A 21,225-nucleotide genomic window follows, 5' to 3' on the forward strand; every position below is an offset into this window, starting at 1 on the left:
TTCCATTAAATGCAGCTGATGGCTTCTTTAGAGCAGCTGCTGGTTTTGGGGGGAGACTTTGCTTAGGCTTAAATCTCTAATTATGCAAGGCTTTAATCAATTTTTTTCTTTTTCCTGTTCCCATGTTTCAGAGAAATTGCCCTTCTTAGGATTGACCCCCCCTTTTTTTCTTAGAGCTAAAGGCCCCACAAAAGCGTAAAAGATGTCAAAAAGCGGTCAAAGGGTAAACCCAAGCAGATGATTAAGTGACTCCCCCCACTTTCTGACAAACCAGCATCGTTGTGACCATCCACTTCTCTGCACTTCTGCTAACTTATCTTTAGGGCTGTGACATGCCAAACTTGTGTATTAAAATTATCAGAATATACTTTAAAATAGAAGTTAGAACATTGAATTTTAGAAAAGGAGAACCCTAGGGGGCCTGTACTTTAGCTAATCCAGACTGTCCTACAACTAGGTAAGCATGACCTTAGAAGCAGCTGTGACACTGCTAACAAGCGTCTAGGGCAGCTGTTACTGAGAGAATTTTGAGAAGATGTGCATGGTTAAGTATACAACCTCTTGCTGAGCATATTAAGTCTGAGTTTCTAAATGCCTTACACAGTGAATTGGTGTTTGGGCACAAAGGTGCATGAAGTTTTCAAAGAAAAGTGGAAGAGAATAGTAAAGTAAAGTAATGGACACAGTGAGATATATGTTGTGTCCTCCTCTGCTAGTGTAAGTAGGATGTGCTTCTATTCATATGCTGCTGTAGCCATCATATACGGGAGTCTGCTTCTGATTGACTTGTACGTCCGTCCATTTTACAAAAGATAAATGCTATTACAAAGGTACGTGTGACGGCCCGCATCACTTACCGTATGTCTGCCATAAACAGACGTCTGGTATAAAGCTGACGTCAGCATGCACCTACCTCAGAACTTTTCTGCTGCCTGTGTGACTGCCAGCTTTGGTCATTGCTCGCTTGAGCAGGTGACTTTTTGCTTGTCCAAGTTCAAATATATACCCCATAGGTGTTTTTGTTTGTTGCTATTGTGTTGTAGTTTAATGTCAAGTAGAAAGGGCAAGTGTCTGTGTGGAAGGCAAATTTCACATAAGGATTCACATGAGCTCTGTTTATTCTGTCTAGGCCCAGACCACATTCATGCCATTTGAGAGGTCTGTAAGACCTTGTACCCAAGACTCTTAGGGGCTGTTTGACCGTGCTGAAACTGTACTTAGAGAATCAGCCTCCGAAATGTTTAGCTAGAGATATGAACCCGACATTTTGAACTTTGGAGGAGCCACCCACAAAAAAGGCCAAGAAGCCCCAGCCTGAAACTATGACTGCAACCTCTCTTCCGACCGTACCTCTCGAGGCTGATGAAGGCCCAGAGTCCTAGTCTGAATTCACAGACCTTCGTCTGAGGCTGCCAGCGCATCTCAGAGGGAGTCGCAGGCATCTGACCCAGGGGCTGGGCGGGGCGAACTCTGCTCATCTCAGAAGACCCAAGTGGAGTTTCCCAAATTGTTGTCTGTGAAGACGTTCTCTCTGATATTGTAGAGTGTTGCCCGACATCTGGTCCTCCTCCTCTCCATTGCATCTTAGACAACCCAGTGTCGGATGTTCCCAAAAAGAAAAGTAAAAAAAGCAAATGTATTGCTCCTACTCAGACCATGTCTTCGGATCAAACCCCTGACTGGCGGGCTTTTACCCAAGGCCTACTTAACGTCTTTTTGGCCTTACTCCAGGCCTCTGCTCCTGCCCAGGCTCCTACAGCCTCCATTCCTAATAGTAAGCTGTTGGCTGACATTTCATCTCAGGAAGAGGAATCTTCAGGGGATGAATCCCTCACTTAATCCTCTGAATGTGCCTCCCTTCTGGGGTAGGCTTCCCCAGAGGAGGAGTCAAATGGAACTGATTCCCCTGGGGAAGACATTACCTCTAGAGAGAGGATTGTACAAATGAAGGACTTTTTTAAATGGGACTGTAGTTTGGTTTCTGAGACCCAGAAGAGGTATTATGACCTCTTGCAAATGGAGTCCCCTAACTCGTCTGCTTGTTCACCCATCCATCCTGCCTTTTTGGATGCTTTCCTGGCTGCTTCTAAAGCCCCAGATTCTAAACCCCCTGCACCAAAGCACCTTGACAAATTTTATAAAGACCATGAAGATGCTAATTTCATCTTCAAGGCCCCTTCTGCAGACTCATGAACTATTAATGAGGCTGCAAATAAAACTTCTAAACTTCTTCCCTCCACTTCCTTACTCCCTTCAAATAAGGAAAGTGGAATCATGGAAAGATTAGGCAAAAAGTCTATACCTCTGCCACCTTAGCTGTTAGAGCCATAAACTGTCAGACTCATATGGCCAAGTATTCATTGGCCCTTCTGACAAATGCCATTAAACAGTGGGGTGACTTACCTGATTCCCCCAACTAGGCAAAGATTGCTATCAAGATTGATAAAGTATAGTTATGACACAGTGCTGCCTCAGGGTCAGTCATCTGGAGACACTCATGTCTTAGACTACAGCCTCTGCCAGATGACATAAAAGCAAAACTTATGGATGCACCCTTGGATAATAAGGCCTTGTTCAGTTCTGTAGCTGCAGAGCTCTATATGGCCCTTCTGGAGAAGGGCAAATAACTTCAGGACCTTAGGCATGTGTTTGTGTCCTCTAGTTCCACTTCCAGAGGATCTACCTGGCTAGGACTAACTTTGTGAGAAAGCCTTCCAGGCACATGGCCTCCAAAGGGAAGAAAGATTCCTGGAAGCAGACTTCTTTCCGGACTTCCCCCTCCACTCCAGCTCAAAAGCAGCATTTTCAGGCCAAACCTGGTAGTGTGTGACTACCAGGCCTTATGCCCAGTTACCCCACTCTCCCTGCGTCTTTCCCTCTCCTTCCCCACTTGGAAATGGATTACCCAGGACTCTTGGGTCCTCTTAGTCATAAAACATGGTTAGTTCATGGTGTGGGAGTCCAGACCAACCTTCAAAGGCATTCCTCAACTCCCTTGAGACCAAGTGGCTTCCTTTCGTTCAGTCCTGCAGGCTGTCCTCTCGCAAGGCACAATTCAAGAAGTGCCACAAGATCTAAGAAAGAAAGGATTTTACTCCAGAATGTTCCTGGTTCCCAGGAAAGAAGGTCCCTTGAGAGACCTGTCTTGGACCTATCCCATCTAAATACCTTCCTTTCTGATGCTGATTCTTCTAACTCTCCTTCCCCTGATCCTTTCTCAGGTGTACATGGTGTCCCTGGATATAAAGGATGCCTATCTCCACATTCCAATTCATCCCCTTTTTAGGAAATTCCTATGTTTCTCAGTGGGTTCTGCTAATTTTCAGTTCTGTGCTTTGCAATTTGGTCTCTCTGTGACCCCAAAGTGCCTAGCCCCAGTCATTGCCTTTGCCAGAATGGAGGGAATCCAACTCTTTCCTTAGCTGGATAATATCCTTATCCAGGCATCATCCCCACAGATGGTTCAACAGTATCTGAACTATGTCATCTCTCTACTGAGAGGCCTGGGGTTTACCATAAACCTTCAAAAATCTCTGACCCCCTCACAGGACCATGTGTTCAGAGGATGCAGGATTCTCTCAGAGCAAATGATGGTCTGTCTTCCTCCAGATAAGACACTGGCCCTCACCTCTTATTTCCAGGGAATTCTTTCTCACCAAGCCCTTTCTGCCAGGGAGTTTTTGAGGGTCCTGGGATTCATGGCCTCCACCATTCCCATGGCACCCTTAGCATGGAAGGCGGATGCTCTTTCCTTCCCATGGAAGGGGATGTTCACTTATGCATCCCTCCCGCTTCCCTGTCATACAAAAAGTTCTACTGATGATTCAGAGAGAACAACCTCAAATCTTGTTGGTGATCCCCTTTTGGCCAAAGCAGCACTGGTTCCCCCTTCTACATCATCTAGCCAAGGGCAGTCGCCACAAGTTACCCCTCAAGATGGACCTACTCCACACAGGAGAAAGGGAACTCTCATACACCCCCAAATATCCACCCTGAACCTTACTCTGTGGTTGATATTGCATTGATTCCCTTTAGACACCTTTATGATGAAGGCGTGCTTCGGGTTCTGCAGGAGCCCAGAAAACCGACTACCAGAAAGTCCTATCTATCCAAAAGGAAAATAAAATCTCTGTATAGTGTCTAAAACAAGACCTTCAACCGCTCTCTGTAGAATTCAATGGTTCTGTCTTACCTGTGTGAATTGATGAATACTGGCTTGTCATATTCTTCCATCAAGGCACACCTGTCTGCCATCTTAGCATGTTTAACATGTTTAACTCTCTCCCCTCCTTTGGCTTCCAGGCTGGAAGTTGAGCTCTTTTTGAAAGGAGTACTGCACATTAGACCTCCAAGGAACCCTCCTTGGGATCTTAATTTTGTGTTTGAAAAGCTTACCTTACCTCCCTTTATACCAGCTAAAGACTGCACCAGCTAAAGACTGCACTCTTCAACACTGCACATGGAAAACTGTTCCTTTGGTGGTCATTACTTCAGCCAGAAGGGTCTCTGAACTGCAAGCCCTCATGGCCTTTCCCCCTTTCACAGTTTTCTACAAGGACAGGGTTTGTGTACATACTAATCAGTCCTTCATGCCCAAAGTCGGTGAACTTTTCCTAAATCAGGGCATCAGTCTGCCTACCCTTTTCCCTTCACCACAAACCTCTAGTGAAAGGATCCTTCATTTCTTGGATGTACATAAACAACTCGTATCATTTGGCCAAAACCAAGCCCTTTCGTAAGTCAGACAGGCTGTTTCCTATCACCCAAGAGCCCTGGGACACCCTGTTTCCAAGCAAACAATTTCCTCCTGGATTTCAAAAACTATTTCCTTTTGCTAGACAACCCATGGTAAAAGGGTCCCCTTTCCAGTGAAGGCACACTGCATTAGGGCTGTGTCCTCTGCTGGGACCTTATTTAAGGATTTGGATACAGCTGTCATTTTAGAGGCAACTACATGGTCATTTGTCCACACTCTCACCAAACATTACAAGTTGGATATTATTTGGTCCAGAGCAGGATTTACCAGGGCCATTCTGCGTGGCTTTGTGGAAAATATATCGGCTCCCCCTCCCAATCCATAAGTGCATGAGCTTTTGCACTCTCCCTCATGTGATTGATGCAGTAGCATATGAATAAAAGGACATGGTATAGTTGTGTAAAACTTAACATAACCTTAGAGGTCCTTCTCTTCTGTATGTTGCTGTGTAGTTTCCCACTCTGCCTTTCCTCAACGCTTGCCTGACTCCTGAGTACCCACTCCATAGTCGCTGGTTCCCAGCAGCATTCATTTCTGAGGTAGGTGCGTGATGACGTCCAGTTTGTACCCGTCCGTTTATGGCTGATGCACGCAGAGTGATGCGGGCCATTGCACATAACCTTCGCAGTAGCATTTATCTTTTGTAAAACAGCCAAACATACGAGTCAACCGGAGGCAGACTTACTCATGTGATGGATACTGCAGCATAAGTAAGAGAAGGAGATCTAAGGTTATGATAAGATTTTACACAACTATACTTTTTTCTCAGGTAATTATGGACCTTTTTACAGGAAACTAGGTAAGTGTAAGTAGCCCAGAGGGAATTGGGCATTTTGAAAGAAATATGACAGAATAAATAGAGCCACGAAAGCAAGCAAATCTTCACCCACTCCCAGGAAGGGCTGTGATTTCTCCAGTCTTTTCTCTCTGCTCCCATTTCCCCTTCCAACTAGTCCTAATACCCGGTACTTCATTTAGGAGGAAGGTTAGCTGCTTCTGTGAAGGAGTGGAAGGCAGTCACATTGGATAAATTGGCGCTAATTGTATCACTGCGAAGGGATATCAACTAGGCTACAAGTCCACACTTGTAGTCTCAGCAGACTTAAACACCCTTCACTGTACCTGTTTTACAACTAATGCTAGAGTAATGGACCATATAAATGGTTCCCAGTAAACAGGAAAGAAAAGCTTCTACTTGGGAGCTTTTCTTGGTTCTAAAAAAAGACTAGCCATGGCGGCCCATTCTGAACTTGTCCAGATGAAGCAAATTCCTTCTGTTACCAAGATTTAAATGGTAAGCCTTCAGGTTATATTCCTGTTATTTCCCAAAGCCAAGATGGTTGTTGTGTATTTGAAAAACGTACATTTTGTACATCCCTATGCTCAAAGCAAACACGCTTCTATGAATCACTGGCATTGGTGACTACTTCCAGTTCATCTCCTTGCCCTTTTACATAGTCACTGCTGTACGGCTTTTCAACAATTCTCTGGTTTTAGTGATTGCCCACTGCAGAGTAAAAAGCACACATTTACTCATACCTCAGTAATTGTCACCTCCATGAGCAGTACAGGAAGGTGACTAAAAGCCATGTCCTTTGTACAGAATTGTATGCAGAAAGTAGGCTTCACACTGAACTTGCAAAAATCAAACCTAGTCCTATGTTGGAGAACAGTTTTCTGATGGCTCTACTGGACACATACCTTTCTAGGGTTTCTCTGTGTGGAAAATTGTTTTCACACTCCTCCCTTTCAGTATGTTGCATCAGAGTAACTGAACCCTTTCAATATGTTACATCAAAGTAACTGAATAGCCAGGCAAGTCTTCAGTATATTAGGGGATGTGCCACTACTGTTCACATGGTTCCATGGCTCCACAGCCCCACTGTTAAATTAGTTTAAATGTATGAGAGATCCAGAGGTATTTTATGAAGCTTTGCTGTCAACATTCCCAGTCATTGGAGTACCATTTTCCTTTCTTAATTTACATGAAAAGGAACTGATGCATTTCTCAGTTGAAGAAAACAAGGGCATACTGTTTGTCCTCCAGCTCCCAACCAGAGCCTGTCAACAGATGCTTAAGAGCTGTTGTGGGAAGGAGAGACGCACTCAAGCCCTGTGTGCATGTACAGGGCCCATGAGGGAAAGCAAGTTCCGCATACACTTGAAAGAAATGCTAGCAGTATAGTATACCCTCCAAATGCTGAAGCCTGTCTGGGCTCCAGGTACTCTGTGGGTTAGTTTCAGAGCATGAAAGTTGTATGGTACATGGACAAATGGAAAGGGCATACTCCTACAGTCCATGCAGGATAATGCTGAAAACATGAGGGATGGCAATAAATAAACACATGATGCTAGTGACAGTTTACAACCCCACAAAGTACAGTTCAGTCGTTGGGCATTTACCAGGACCTTGGCATCCCTCCATGAGTAGAACCTGTAAAAGGTTGATCTTTTTGTCACTGATGAGGAAAAAGGGGTTTCCAGAGCTAGACCTCTGTTTGCATTTGGGTTTGTACAGGCTGTTACTGTACTGTCCAGACAGAACAAAGGCCCACAGTAAAACTGGCTAGCTATTTGTCGTGCATGATTCGTTCAATCCCAGTTGCTGCTCGCATACAAACACAGTACACCCTGTCTCCACTTGATATTGATACAGCAGTGGGTCTAGCTGCTGTTCTCTCCCATGATATGTGATCCTGCTTTGGCTGCTCATTCCTGTCTTCCCTCATCATCTTCTATAATGTGGGCATCTGGATGATCCAAGGTGTGTGGATCACAGTTTGGGCTTCCTCCTTTGTGCCACAAAACTAATGTTAAACTTTCAAATAATGCATATGCATATGACATGTCATTACAACACACTCACTTTTAGCTTTATTCAAATATGTTGCATATATTGTGCATATCGGAAGCAAAGGAGACACCTTTGATGTAGCCCAAGGTACAAAGCCAGGCAAAAGTGGGACACTTTACTTTTAACTTTATTTTTTTAAGTACTGTTTTACTTTGAAAGAGCTGAGCTTTTGCTGATTTGTGCCCATGTTTTGACAACTGATTCATAGGTTTATAGGTGTATATTGGGGTAACTACCACTGGGGCCCTAAGTAAGCATAACCATGCAACCCAAATGTATCCCAAAAGTTATAGTGCCTTACAGGTTCTTTTAAGCAGTGTATGTTGGGGCATAATTTAATTAATGTCTCTGTCCATCAGACATGTAGGTGCCAGACCTGGGATGAATTTCCCATCCACTGGTCCAGGTTGCTCTTGAATAGGGTTTGAGAAGGACTCTGCTTCAGAATAATGGGAAGCCTATTCTAGAGAGTGGGGATGCTCAGAAATGTGTACTTATCCTCCAGCATGTTCTGTTTAAGTCACAGGTGCAGTTTACGTCCTTAGATCTAGTAGTACTGGTGCTGTTCATTTTGAGGATTTGCAAAAGTTCCATCAGAGTAGGATCCAAGGATGTTTTGTATGCCAGGCATAAATCGCCTTTCAGCAGTATGCAGCAAACAGTATAGCGATAGGGCTTTGAGGCAATCTGCATAGGACATTATGTTTACGCCTTGCATTTTTATGAGGAACCTCTGTGGGCATTCGAGTTGTTGCATCTGCCAGGTCAGGTACGTACAGAAAGAGGCATTGTACTCCATGATTGATCTGATAATGCCTGAGTACAGTGGCATGCTGTCTTGAAGGTTGAATGCTGCTCAGTGCTGTCCACATATCATCCTGTAACACAGTATCCATGAGCTCCATAATAGCTGTCTTCATATAGTATATGGAAGTACGTCTGTTGTCAGTTACACCTTCATGGACTATGACTGATTTATACTGGTACCATTTTGAGTGCAGGCATAACTTGGAGGATCCTGGCCAAGTTACTCTGCTATGGTCACATGCTGCCATGTGTTTTAAATCTTCATCGTGGGTATGTTGATTTGCTTTGCAGGTAAATGTAATTAAATTAATGCTTTGGATTGTTTTCTTTTAGATCCACTCCCTGCCCCAGTGTAAAGCATGGTGATGAATGGGGAGAGCCTTCCAAATGTGAAAGTGGAGAATCCTGTCAGTATTGTCACTCTCGCACTGAACAACAGTTTCATCCAGAGGTAAACCTCTAAGTTGTGTGTGTGTGTGTGTGTGTGTGTGTGTGTGTGTGTGTGTGTTTTGCATAGAATATTAAGATTGTGGTATTTGGTTCACAGGATTGAAAAAGCCACCTGTACCAGAGCCACAGCAGTATACTTTTATTTATTTTTTTATCAAATTTTATAATTCTTTGACTCTGGTCTGACAGCATAAGTTCAAACAATGTCCAGAAACATGAAATAACATAATTTAACTGCTGTCCAGAGAGGAGTAGTGAGTTGATAGCTTGAGTAATTTATGAGAGGATACAGAAGTGGTTGGCAGTTGAAGAAAATTTCTTTTGTGTTTTCAAGTGTTTGAATGCTGCCTCCTTAGCTGATGTGTTGGTTCTTGAGAGTACAGTAATTCGTGGGGCCATTGTTGTACAGCAGTAAAAGATGACAGAAAAGAACACATATTGCATACCCCCACCCTTTAACTCTGACTCTGCCTTTGTAATGGAAATTTAATCAGTAGTTTTAAGTTTGTAATTCTTCAGTAACCTGTCTGTTATTAGGGCCCTCTTTTGTATTCCCCTTTGCTTTTTCTTTTCTTGTTATTTTTTTCCTTTTGTTCAGGAATACATTCATCTCCTACCAGTGTTTACTGAATTACTTGCAAGACTTGGAGAGCACCCCTTAACCCTGCATCCCCCATTTCTTTCATGCAGTTCGGACAACTTGTTACTTCATCTTGATATTCTTTGTGGAAATGTCCTTGTTCTTAGTGTTTAAAGAGTAAAGGCCATCTAAAGTGTTCATGTGGTTGACAGATCATAAAACAGGTATACTCTGGTCTTTCTGCTTGCCTATGAGATGTTCCCAGCAAGAAATGCTGTTTTAAAAGTGTTAGATTTCTACCTGTCCACCCAGATGTGTAGGAAGGCGAACATCTTGACCTGCCTTGCATCTAAGAGGGCACACGTTCAGAATGCCTGGCATGTGGGGCTTGATGGGAGGGTCATTGTTGTGATCCCAGGCCAGGTGCCAGAGTACCAAGAAAAATTAGAGAATGCAGAAGGGTAGTCATTGTTTCAGAATTCTTGGAGAAGTCCATCATTGCGATGGCCTGTTGAGTCTGTTGCCAGTTCTACTTTGAATAGCTGATGACAAAGGGCCCTTCATAGCTGCTGTCTCAACCTTTTTATGAGGGGGTGCATTCTGGGGTATTGTGTCTTTTTCTGAAGTTGAGCAGCCTGAGCTATTTTTTGTGCGTCTCTTGTGTAGATCACATATAGATCACTGTTGTAGTAGTATTGACCACAGGGACTTCTACTGTAGAGGGCCCAATATTTCACCCAGCTTCCAAAGTTGAGCACCCTGGCCAGATGGACTCACCCTTCAGGGATGTCAACATGTCCTGAATAAATTGTCATTTGCCTTGTACCATCATTAATTCTTTCTTGCTGCTTTTTGTGACACATGAACTGCTTGCTAGTGTCTTTCCACCAGCATCATTAGACTGTTCCAGAGGTTTTCACATATAAGTAACCAGTGAGTGAAATTCTTTGTGTTCTGGCCTTCTTGCTTTTAAATGAGGAGTGCTGAATGACCGGTTAAGTGTGTGGGGTATGTAAAGTATGAAGAGAGTCAACAGGTGCATCTTTGCAAGGCGAGTACCTCATATGGATTATCATACCTAGTATGCTTTTCATCTAGGCTTGGAGCATGACCTCCAGAATTGAACAGTTTTTCAGGGCTTTAGCTAGAAGATATTGTGGGGAAGTGAGCATTCCCTTCAAAACGGCCTAGACCAGAAGTGGCTTGAGACTGGCAACTGTCAACTTTGGTGTGTTTTGTCTCATCTGCCTCAGATGTTCCCTGAAGGAAATGCAAGGAGGAATGACCCAAAGAAAAATGTGATCAAGAACACTAGAAATGTGACTGTTGCACCTGGCATCCCTGCTCATATTAAGGGTGTGGATGCTAGTGATGCTGTTCTTTGCAGCCTTTCCAGACCATACACCTGAGATATCAGAGAATTTACTCAGACCATTTTGTACGCTGCTATGCCAGTGGATAAATGCATATTCCAGCAAGCCATAGACCATCAAGTAGAAGTCAGACCAGATGCTTCTGCTGCACTGGCATTTGTCCCTGATGCCTGATTTCACTTCTGAAGGGGAGGAATGTCTCCCCAAGGATTAAGGAGGATTTCCTTGTTGAGAAAGTGAGATTGTAGGACTCCCATCAGCAGGCAGACCCCCCCCCCCAAAAAGAGGGTTACACTTGGTATGATGGCCAAAAAGTCCAGTCAGTCACAGGATGTCCAGCCAGTTGAGCTCCCTGCAACAGCCTTGAGATCAGGTCATTTGCATCCCTCGTGATAGGAGCACCTTGAACTTGATAGCTGCCTCTGCATCAGTGGCTGGAGTTCTTTGGCTAAGAGAAAGAGGGATCTTCCCTAGAGGTAGTCTGACTTTTCATACAGTGTATATGGGGGAAAGAACCCAGATGTCTCCCTCCTTCTGATTTTATAATGATACAGACACCATATTTCTCTGCTACCCCCACAGAAAACATCTTATTTGAGGATGCTTTTTTTTTGCTGAATGAGACTTCAAATGGGAAGCCAAAGGTCACTACCTGAAACATTTTTCTGTATCTTGAGTATGTTTAACCAAGTAGCAGTTCTCTAATCCTGTGGGATTTAGAGGACATCCTCTTGCTTGCCCCAAAAGATTCTTCATTTCAACCTCATGCTCTGAAGAAGAAGGGGGGAAACTGATGAGTCCTACCAGGTCTTGGAATCCCATACATTTCTGTATAGAAATCTATATCTGATCCAACAGTGGTATCCTTGGATCCCGAAACTGGGGTGTGAATTATTTCTGGCTCCCAATACTTGTTACAATTACTGGAAAAGCAGCGTGGTTGACTGCTTTTGGAAGAACGTGTACTCAGTTGCCATGCTGGCCTTCAGAGCCATCTGGTGTCAGATTCCATATATATTAAGTTTCACATGGCAGTTCTTGAACAAATGGAGAAAATAGGGAAGATTACTGATGAGTAGCTGAAGGATTTCCCACAGACCATTGGTCAGATGGTTAAGCATATTGTAAAGAGTGGTTTTGATATAGACAGCATCCAGTACTAGTAACTACAGGGTCTGTTAAGGAGACGTGATTAGCTGAGGCTACAACCACTGCCAGATGATTTTGAAGTGCATCTGTTCAGTCAGAAGGGTGGAAGAAAGGGGGAAGACTTCAGTCAGAAGCAGCTTTTTCATGTTCTCTTCCCAATACAAGAAAAACTACCTCTCCAGGTCAGGGTCCACTATTGCTGACAGGGTAGGGGTAAGCAGGTAAAGGGACAAAGGCCCATATAGGAAGTGGCCAGGGGGGCTAGAAGGAGAAGTTTGAGGTCTGTCTTGGTCACATCCCTTAGAGGAAGCCTTAACTGCTGAGAGCTTCTTCCATCCCTATAGGAAAAACCCTATTCCAGCCTCAACTAACCTCTTCCTAAACCACCTCCAAGAATGCAGAAGGCCATCCTGGTTACAGAGAAACTGGGAAAAAATTGCAACAGGCGAGTGAGTACTCCAGGTAGCCTCCCAGGAGAATAAAGTTAATTTTCAAAAAAGACCAAATATGTAAGGTGGATATCTGGATGCTCATTGTTCTGTTCACTGTTGCAGTTATTACTTAAGATATCCTGTCTACAGACAGCCTGACCAGCTGGCTTGATCTGTAGAGGTGCATCCCCCCACAGGCTTTGGCTGGCTTCTCCCATAGCTAAGTAAGGATATTGGTGGTGATATAGAGGTGCCAACTGATTTCATCCTGTGATCTTTCTTGCTATGCAGTTCCCTAGCTCTGTACCTTTCAGCATTGTCACTCCATCAGGTTTCCTGCTTCCAGAAGAAAAATAAGTACTCCTATGGGGATTTTGTTGGGTATACCAGACTTTGTCAAAATCGCATATTATTGAATCTCATTTTGTCAGCACTCAAAATATCGAACTCCCACTTCATCTAAACAGCGGAACTAAGAAGAACTTCCCAGGGTAAGTAACCTGTCTTGTGAGACTGTGAACTTTGCCCTTTTCCTAACTGTAGTGCGATCTTGGAGTTGGTATATTTAGATAGGGGGTGTGTGGGGCATATCCCCCCCACCTAGGTGGGTTAGGAATGGTGAGGTTTGGGTTTTGTTTCTTTTTGGGTAAGTGGTTATTTACCCTGGGAAGCTCTTCATAGTTCTGCTGCTTCGATGAAGTTGGGGGTTCGATATTTTGAGGGTCGTCTGAGATTCAGTAATATGTGATTTTGACGAAGTGAGGTAAATCTGTTTTGTATTGCTGTGTTTGTGTACAAGTATTTCACGTCTGATAAAGAAGTGGATTCCAAATCCCTGTAATTGCATTATATGTGGGGAAACTAATTTGCCATAAAGACTTCATGGCCTTTGTCTGCTTTGCCTAGGCCCAGAGCCTGATGTGGATGCCTGCCATAGATCTGCTGACTCAAAACGTAGTGAGGTGCTTTTGCAGCCCCCCATCTTTTGAGTCTGTTTCTGCCAAAACCTTTGGCATGGTGACTTTGCAGGCTGCCATGTTGTTGGCTTTTCCTATATCCTCCCAGACTGAAGACTCTGCTGTACTTTCTAATGCCAAGGGGTGCCAATGCCAGTGGCTTTTTTCTTTTTTTAAAGATCCCATAACTACACCCTACTTTTATTTCCTCCAATAGATCTCTGCATTTTGCCTTTACATGATCTGGCATCACTTCCAGTTAATTTCCTTTTATAGGGTACATTTCATTTGCACCTTTCAATTTAATACATTAATATAAACACTTCCTCACTTAAATATCCAAAAATAAAAGAATATTCACTAAATTTTTTAACAAGCAGTTTTATTATTCAGTACACCTTTTAATCATATTTTAAGTCATCTTTTGTACAGTTCCTCGTTTAAACCTTTGGGATTTAAAGTGCTACATCTTGGCATCATTATAATTTCTAATTACAATCAACTGACCTGAAAGCCGCCACCCTTGGGTAAATATTGGTTTGGCCAAAACGCTTAAAAAAAAAACAAAAAAAAAAAACAAAACAAAAAAAAAAACAAATTTGGATTTTTTTCACTGTGGCAGCTGAGAAAATGGACTGTCACTGGGTTGTTGCATTTTTTTATTCCTACTGTGAAGAGAATGAAAACCACTGTCATCTGTGTTAGTATGTCTTAGGAGATTTGTGTATGTTCTCGGGTTGACTTGTATGCCAGCATGTCTATTTGTGAAGATGTGAATGGGTTTTTGGACTGTTGAGTGTCTCCTTGTTTATAGAGTGTTTGGAGGGTCTGTCAGTGTTTTGATACATTTATGATTGCACATGTTTGTGAGGGAAATTCTAAAGTACAAACTGTCTGTGGAGAATCAGCTGATCAGTAGGTGATGTCATTACAATGTTCCTGATTGCTATGTTGATTATTTGAACAGCTGATTGACAGGAAAAGAACTTTTTCAGACAGCTGACTATTATTTTTAAAATAAGACAGTTAAGACTGTTAACCTGGAATATAAAATAAACTGCTGCAGTCAGTTACAGTGTTGAACAGTTAGTGAAGAGTTGCAGTCAGTGGATACCCAAGAAAAAGGACTCACCAAAAACTGTAAGCCTGCATTTGCCTTGCTGCTATGTTTTAGATTAGATCAGGGACAGTATACTCTAGTTAGATTTGGAAAGGTTAGTTATTTAGATATGTTTTTTCTACAATGATTGACTTCTATCCTAGAGTTTAATTTTATATTTCTGGTAATTGAATTCTTGTGTTTATTGAACGATTTACATTCTTGCAATCATTTTACTTATTATTAAATGTTTTTCATTACTTTACATTGTGGCTGGACGATCAGTGTGTTCTTCAGAGATTAGAGGGTGTTAATACCTATTTGATACTTCCCAGGTCACCTCGAATGCATGGCTGATTTTGGTCATAGCATTCATTTATTTTGATATTTAATTTTTAATAATTGATCACCCTTTGAAAGGCATGTAGACCTGTCTGACTCTGGTGACTATTGGGGAGGGGACACAGCTGGAAGTCTGCGTCAGGCTTCCCGTCAGTGTTTGTGTGTGAGATTTAAATTTATTTTGAGTGTGAGTGAGTTAATGTCTTAAACTGGAACACAGTGCTCTGATGTATATGATAAGGGATTACATTTGGGGTGGATAGAGGTATATAGTCCAGTGTCAGGAAATAGAGCATGTTTCTGTTATGCTGTTAAGAGAAATTGTGGAATTTTACTCGTGTGCTCTGGTGTTTTCTGTGACACTGGTGAGGATTTTGAGGCTCCTTAATTACTGACCTGGGTTTTAAGTGAGTGACATCACATTATTTGTGGCAGTCCAGTGGCATATTAGGTGGGCGTCACACCTACTATCTCCCAAATTGTCCATCATTCTCACCTTAGCTCTTCTATTTGTTGGCCTTGCATGCCTCTTAACCACTTGACAAGTGCAACCAATAATATAAACAGCTCCCTGTGAATATTACTTGAAATGCATAATCCCATTTATGTTCTACCCATGTAAACTTGTTTTTCTGTAAAGTTTGCAATGACCAATTTAACTTTGCTTTTTGTTTCCACCAACATACAAGGACTTTTAAATTTCTTTTAAATCTTATTTTCTTCTGTCCCCGATTTGGAAAGGTTACCACATTGCAGTAACCATTTCTGTTTCAGAGACAGCCATGTCATGGTGCCTGAGCACAAAGATGAAGCAGCACTACAGTGGGTTTTTCTGTGTCCAAATTAAATGCTAATGAGGCATTCTCAGTAAACAGTGTGTGCGTGTCTGTGTGTGTGCGTGTCTGTGTGTGTGCGTGTCTGTGTGTGTGCGTGTCTGTGTGTGTGCGTGTCTGTGTGTGTGCGTGTCTGTGTCTGTCTGTCTGTGTGTCTGTCTGTCTGTGAGAGAATTCCCTTAAAATTGCAAAGGCTGATAAGTTTTACTCTGTTTATATATAATTTGTAGTTAGTGTGTTTTTAGTGGTAAAATTACAGTGTTGTAGTTTAAATTTTAGAAGTTTAAAAGTTTGAGTTTAAAAGCTTAAACATTTGAAAGTTAAAATAAGTTTTATAGTTTTATACATCGTTTAAGATTTTTAAGTACAATACTGTTTAGTACAGTAGTTTGATTTAAAATATGTTGGACAAGCCTGAGAAGCCAACAGGATTCAAGAAGTGCACTTCTTGTGGTTGTAATATCCCCAAGTCTGATGCCCACAAGAAGTGTGTATACTGCTTAGGAGCTGCCCATCCAGACACTAATTGTTCTGTCTGCAGTACCTTTAATCTGAAAGTGCTCTTAGATAGACTAAAACTTATTCTGAAGGGATTATTGCCTGCTGGGTCTCAGCCCCCGACTAAACCCTCCCAGGTAGTCTCGGTGCCAAGAAAGAGGCCTCACAAGTCATCACCTCCTTCCTCTGAGGCGTCAGCGAAATCAAGAAAAGTTTTGGATCCAACAGCCACAGATCTGATAACTATCGGACCTGTCTTGGATCCCATACTCACCTTCGGTCCAATGGTTTTGCCCCTGACAACCACCTCTGCAATCCAGCTTATATCTGTATTGGATCCTAGGTCCTTGGAGCCGATGACCAGAGGTCACTCTCCAGACATAGTACTAAAGCCAGTGGCACCGACTCTTCCTTCCAAAATTTTTGAGACTTCCACCAAACATTCCAAACCACTTTCTTCTGTCTCACGTAAGTCCTACGGGAGTTGCTCGGAATCTGATATGGACAGGATGATGCAGAGATTCTTTACAGCTCAAATTTAGATGGGGGTTATTCCAGCTCCATCCCCTGCCGGTTCTGCGAGCTCTCCTAGAAAAAAATTATTCCCTTCTCCGATCCAACTCCCGGCTTTGGAGCCTAAGGATCTAGGTCACCAAGAGATCCTACGTCTGATCTGAGGAATCACCCTCCCTAAGATCCAACAGCTACCTTGACCAGTTCTGTTCCTTTGTATATGGGTCAGAGTGGGTCTCTGATCTGAGAGGTCTGTGTTGGGTAAGAGGGGCAGGGCTCGGCTCCTACTTTTTCAGATGCATCTCTCCCCGAGTTACTCTACCCTAGGCAGCTCTGATCAGATTTTTTGTAGTTTGTGTGGATCTGGGGTTGCCCAGCACTTCCCCGCCTCAGCTGCTTCAGTTCCGAGGGAGGTTTCCCTGGATTCTGGGATTGTAGAAAGGACTTTCTCTACTTCTAGGGAACTGTCCTCGCGAATCTTGGGTCCTGCCTCGCATCCTTTATTGGCATTGACCCCTGAGCCCATCATTAATGTTCCTTCAGGTTAGCCAGTTTCTGAAGGCCTCTGGTCATGATTCCCACAGGGATTTCCCACGTCTTCCAATACCGCCCCAGAACACCCCACTGAAGAAGTTCCTCGGAAGAGGATGTACAAGAGGAGACATGTAGACTCCCCAATGGAGTCTCTCATGGAGGACACAGACTTTGATGAAGGAGAAGGATCCCCGATCACCACCTGATGATGATGTTTCCTTTGGGACATCATGGCAGTCCTTTAGCAAAGAGGTGGTTGGTCTTCCCAAAATCCTTCAACTGAAGTGTCCGTGTTCCTGGAGGCTTTTGAGGATAACCCATCTATGCCTTGGTTAGTAAGGAGAGGTTCTGTAAATCTAGGGGATCTTTCCAGGACTCATAGGGAGATGCCTCTTCCAAAGGCAGAGGAGGAGGAGGTTTCAGTGGTAGACGTCACCCCAGGGGCAGAGGGGTCTGCAGAATCAGGGCTTTAGGGATTCTTTTTCTGACAGGCCCTGTCAGTGCTCCTGAAGCATTGCCCAACTGTCCATCTCCGGAGGCAGTCGGGGGTCATTTTTCTTAGACTCTTGGACAAACATCAGAAACAACTGGGTGCTACGCATAATATCCAGAGGCTATTGTATTCCCTTTTCTCTTCCGCCTCCAGGACCAAGGAGGAAACTCCTGGGTGTTCCACCCAGTCAGACTTGAGTATGCAGCTCAAGAAGTGCAAAATCTGCTTCAAAAAAGTCATCCAAGAAGTCCCAGTCAAACAAAAAAGATTTGAAACTTACTCACACTTTTTTTTGATGCCGGAGAAAACAGGGGACCCAAGACCGATTCTGGATCTAAGCCAGCTAATTCAGTATATAAAGAAGTCCAAGTTCCAAATGCTTATGGTCCAGTCTGTCCTGTCTCTTCTATGCAAGGGTGATTGGATGTGCTGTATTGATTTCCAGGGCATGTAGTATCACATCGAAATAGGCAGGCGCTCCAGGGGACAGCTATGCTTCTGGCTGGGAGCCAGTGATTGCCAATTCAGAGCACTGCCCTTTAGACTCACCCCAACCTCCTGGGTGTTGACAAAATGCATGGAAGTTGTGGCAGGTCACCTTGAAGCTCAAAGAATTTTAGGTGTTTCCCTACCTAAGTGATTGGCTCCTTACTGCCCCAACCAGGCGTCAGCTTTTTCAAGCCAGAGATTGTTTACTCCAAACCTCGAACTCCCTGAGAATAACCATAAACCTGACCCAAATCCAAGCTGACTCCTGTACAGAATCTAGAGCTTATAGGAACTCAGCTGAATACCATATACCAAGAGGCTTCGCTTCCTATGCACAGAGTCACATTATTGAGAAAACTGGTACTAGACTTACTATCTCATCTGTCTTCTCCTGCAAAGTTGGTGTTGAAGGCTCTTGGATCGATATCAGCTTCCATTGTTCTAGTCCCTTTAACTAGGTGGTTCTTACGAATATTCCAGTGGACCCTGGCAGGGCAGTGGTCAATCCTTTACTAGTCTCAGTCTATTAACATAAAACTCATACCAATCTGCAAACGTCATATCTGATGTTGGATACAGTCAGTAGACCTGTTACTAGGCAGGACCCCAGCCCCCCCAAGGACGCTTTCCAGTTGGGGTGGGGATGGGGGCATTACAAGAAAAAGCTGGTCCAAGGCACTCGGTCCCCATTGGAAACCAAGCTGCATATTAGTGTCCTGGAGATGAGAGCTGCCCTATTATCATTGCAGGCCTTTCAGGACATTCTTCCTCTGGGCACGATTGCTGTTCATACAGACAAATATGTCTGTAGTCTGGTACATCAACAAACAAGGAGGAACAGGTTCATACCCATTATGCCGTGAGGCCATGAGGTTCTTGGAATGAGGAGTCTCTTCAGACTATTTTCTGTTTGCAACCCATGTACTAGTGAAAACCAGTGTGCTGGCAGTCTTAGCAGGTCCATTTCAGTTCCTCACGAGTGGTCCCTCAATCAATGAGTGGCGAACAGAATTTTCAGCCAGTGGGGCCAGCCTTGCTGCAACCTATTTGCCTCTTCCCTCAAGAAGTGCAGCGAGTTCTTTGTGCAGATCCCCCATCAGGGGAGTCATCAAGGGATGCTGTAGATGTTCTTCGTGTTCCACTGTTGCAGTCATCACCTGTAGGTTATCCCTGCTGTGGTAGCCCTCGGTCGGCCCAAATACATTTTTTTTGCGTCGGCTGCAGTCTCCTGTAGTCTGATGTCAGGTAGTCAGTGCTGTAAATCAAGGCAGCCGACGTCAATACATCAGTCTTTATGCCATGGATCCTGTAGCAGTAGCAGTTTGCACAAGTGCAGATTGGTCGCTATCAGAAGTTGAATTCAGCAAAAAACGTCTAAAGCTAAGTACCCTGTTGGGGATCCTTTTTTCTTGAACTTACCGATGTCCAAAAAAGTTAATAATTGTCTCCAAACAATACTGAAGAATAGTAGAAAAAAACACACCAAACAGCCAATACTTCGCAGCAATAGTCTCCTTTATCTCCACAAGACCTGGTACCTCGGCATTTCGCCTTCAATGGATCACAATTCAATACAGAACAATAATAGTTTTTATATACACATCAATTACATCAATTATTCTATTAATTATGCAATTAAATTCAAAAAAAGGGAGGGAAAATTTTAAATACATATTTTTTAAAGTAATATCACAATACTTACTGCAAAAATGTTTTAGTATAAAAAATATATTTATGTATATGCATATACATATACTACTAAATGCATCATTTCATTACTATATTGCTTAAATATCATTTAATATAATTTTTAATATAATTTTATGGACATTATGAAATATAATATGAATATTAAAATTATATTCTGTGTCTTTATTAATTAATTAGTTGGTCAGATACCCAATTCTAAATTAAGACCAAAAGGTTTTAACGTATTAAACTTCAAGATCATCCTAGTTTCAAGTTCTAATAGTTTGTCACAAATATTGTCACCCCTAGTACAAAAAGGCTTGCCTAGTATGCTGAATTTTAAACAATCTGCCTTACCCTCATGTGTCTCAAAAAAGTGCTTAGCAACTGGACTAGATAAATTTGAATTTTTAATGTCCCTTAAGTGTTCTAGGATTCTGACTCTAACCATTCTTTTTGTCTGCCCAATATACCATATATTATTACAACTGCACCCGAGTATGTAAACAACACCAATAGATTTGCAATTGAAATAGTGCTTGGGGTTATGATTGATGTTATTAATAGATCTAACATTAATTATTCTGTCACATATACTACAAGAATTACATCTAAATGAACCCACATTAACAGCATAGACAGTTCTTTTTATAGAAAGATTGTTGTTTAATATTTCTTTTAAATTCTTTCCCTTTTTGTATGAAAATATAATGTGACGTGGAAAAAGCTCACCTATGGACTCATCCTCGCTAACCAAATACCAGAATCTTTTAATTACAGAAACAAATATTTCGGAAAAAGCTGTGTATTTAGTTACGAAAAATATATCTTCCACATCTCTATCTCTTTTGGCCAAACCCAAAAAATACGTTTGAGACTTTCTAGACATTCCATGCTTATTCATAACATCATTCATATTTGCCAATAATTGCTTTTTATCATATCCCCTTTTACACAACCTTAGGAACACCTCATTTAACTCATAATTTAACTCAGATTCCATGCTAGTGTGTTGATGTATTCTTTTAAATTCTCCATAGGGCAAAGCTTTTAATAAATGGGGAGGATGCATGCTCGTTGCATGCAAAAACATATTTACTGATGTATCCTTTCTGTAAGGTCTAAATTCAATAATATTATTATTTACAAATAAGGTTAGATCCAAAAAGTTGATTTGGTTTCGATTGACCTCATAAGAAAAAGAAAGATTATGTTCATTAGTGTTCAATAATTCAAAAAATTCACAGAATTCAAATATATCCCCTTTACATATAAAAATGAGGTCATCAATGAACCGCTTATATAAGATGACCTTATGTTGAAAAAATTCTGTGGGATAGATAAACTTTTTTTCAAAAGAATCCATATATATCACAGCA

At 42.4% G+C, this 21,225-nt stretch overlaps 1 protein-coding gene across 1 annotated transcript in view; it reads left to right on the forward strand.

The window, feature by feature from the left end:
• Positions 1-21,225, forward strand: part of UNKL (unk like zinc finger) — a 2,026,838-nt gene that overhangs the window by 656,773 nt on the left and 1,348,840 nt on the right. Inside the window, exon 6 of the mRNA XM_044089534.1 lies at positions 8,751-8,868. Within this exon, the coding sequence (XP_043945469.1) occupies positions 8,751-8,868 (118 nt within the window). The remainder of the gene's footprint in view (positions 1-8,750; positions 8,869-21,225) is intronic.

Source organism: Protopterus annectens, chromosome 12.part0 (genome assembly GCF_019279795.1).
Source record: "Protopterus annectens isolate FY-2018-M chromosome 12.part0, PAN1.0, whole genome shotgun sequence".
Lineage (NCBI taxonomy): Eukaryota > Metazoa > Chordata > Ceratodontiformes > Protopteridae > Protopterus > Protopterus annectens.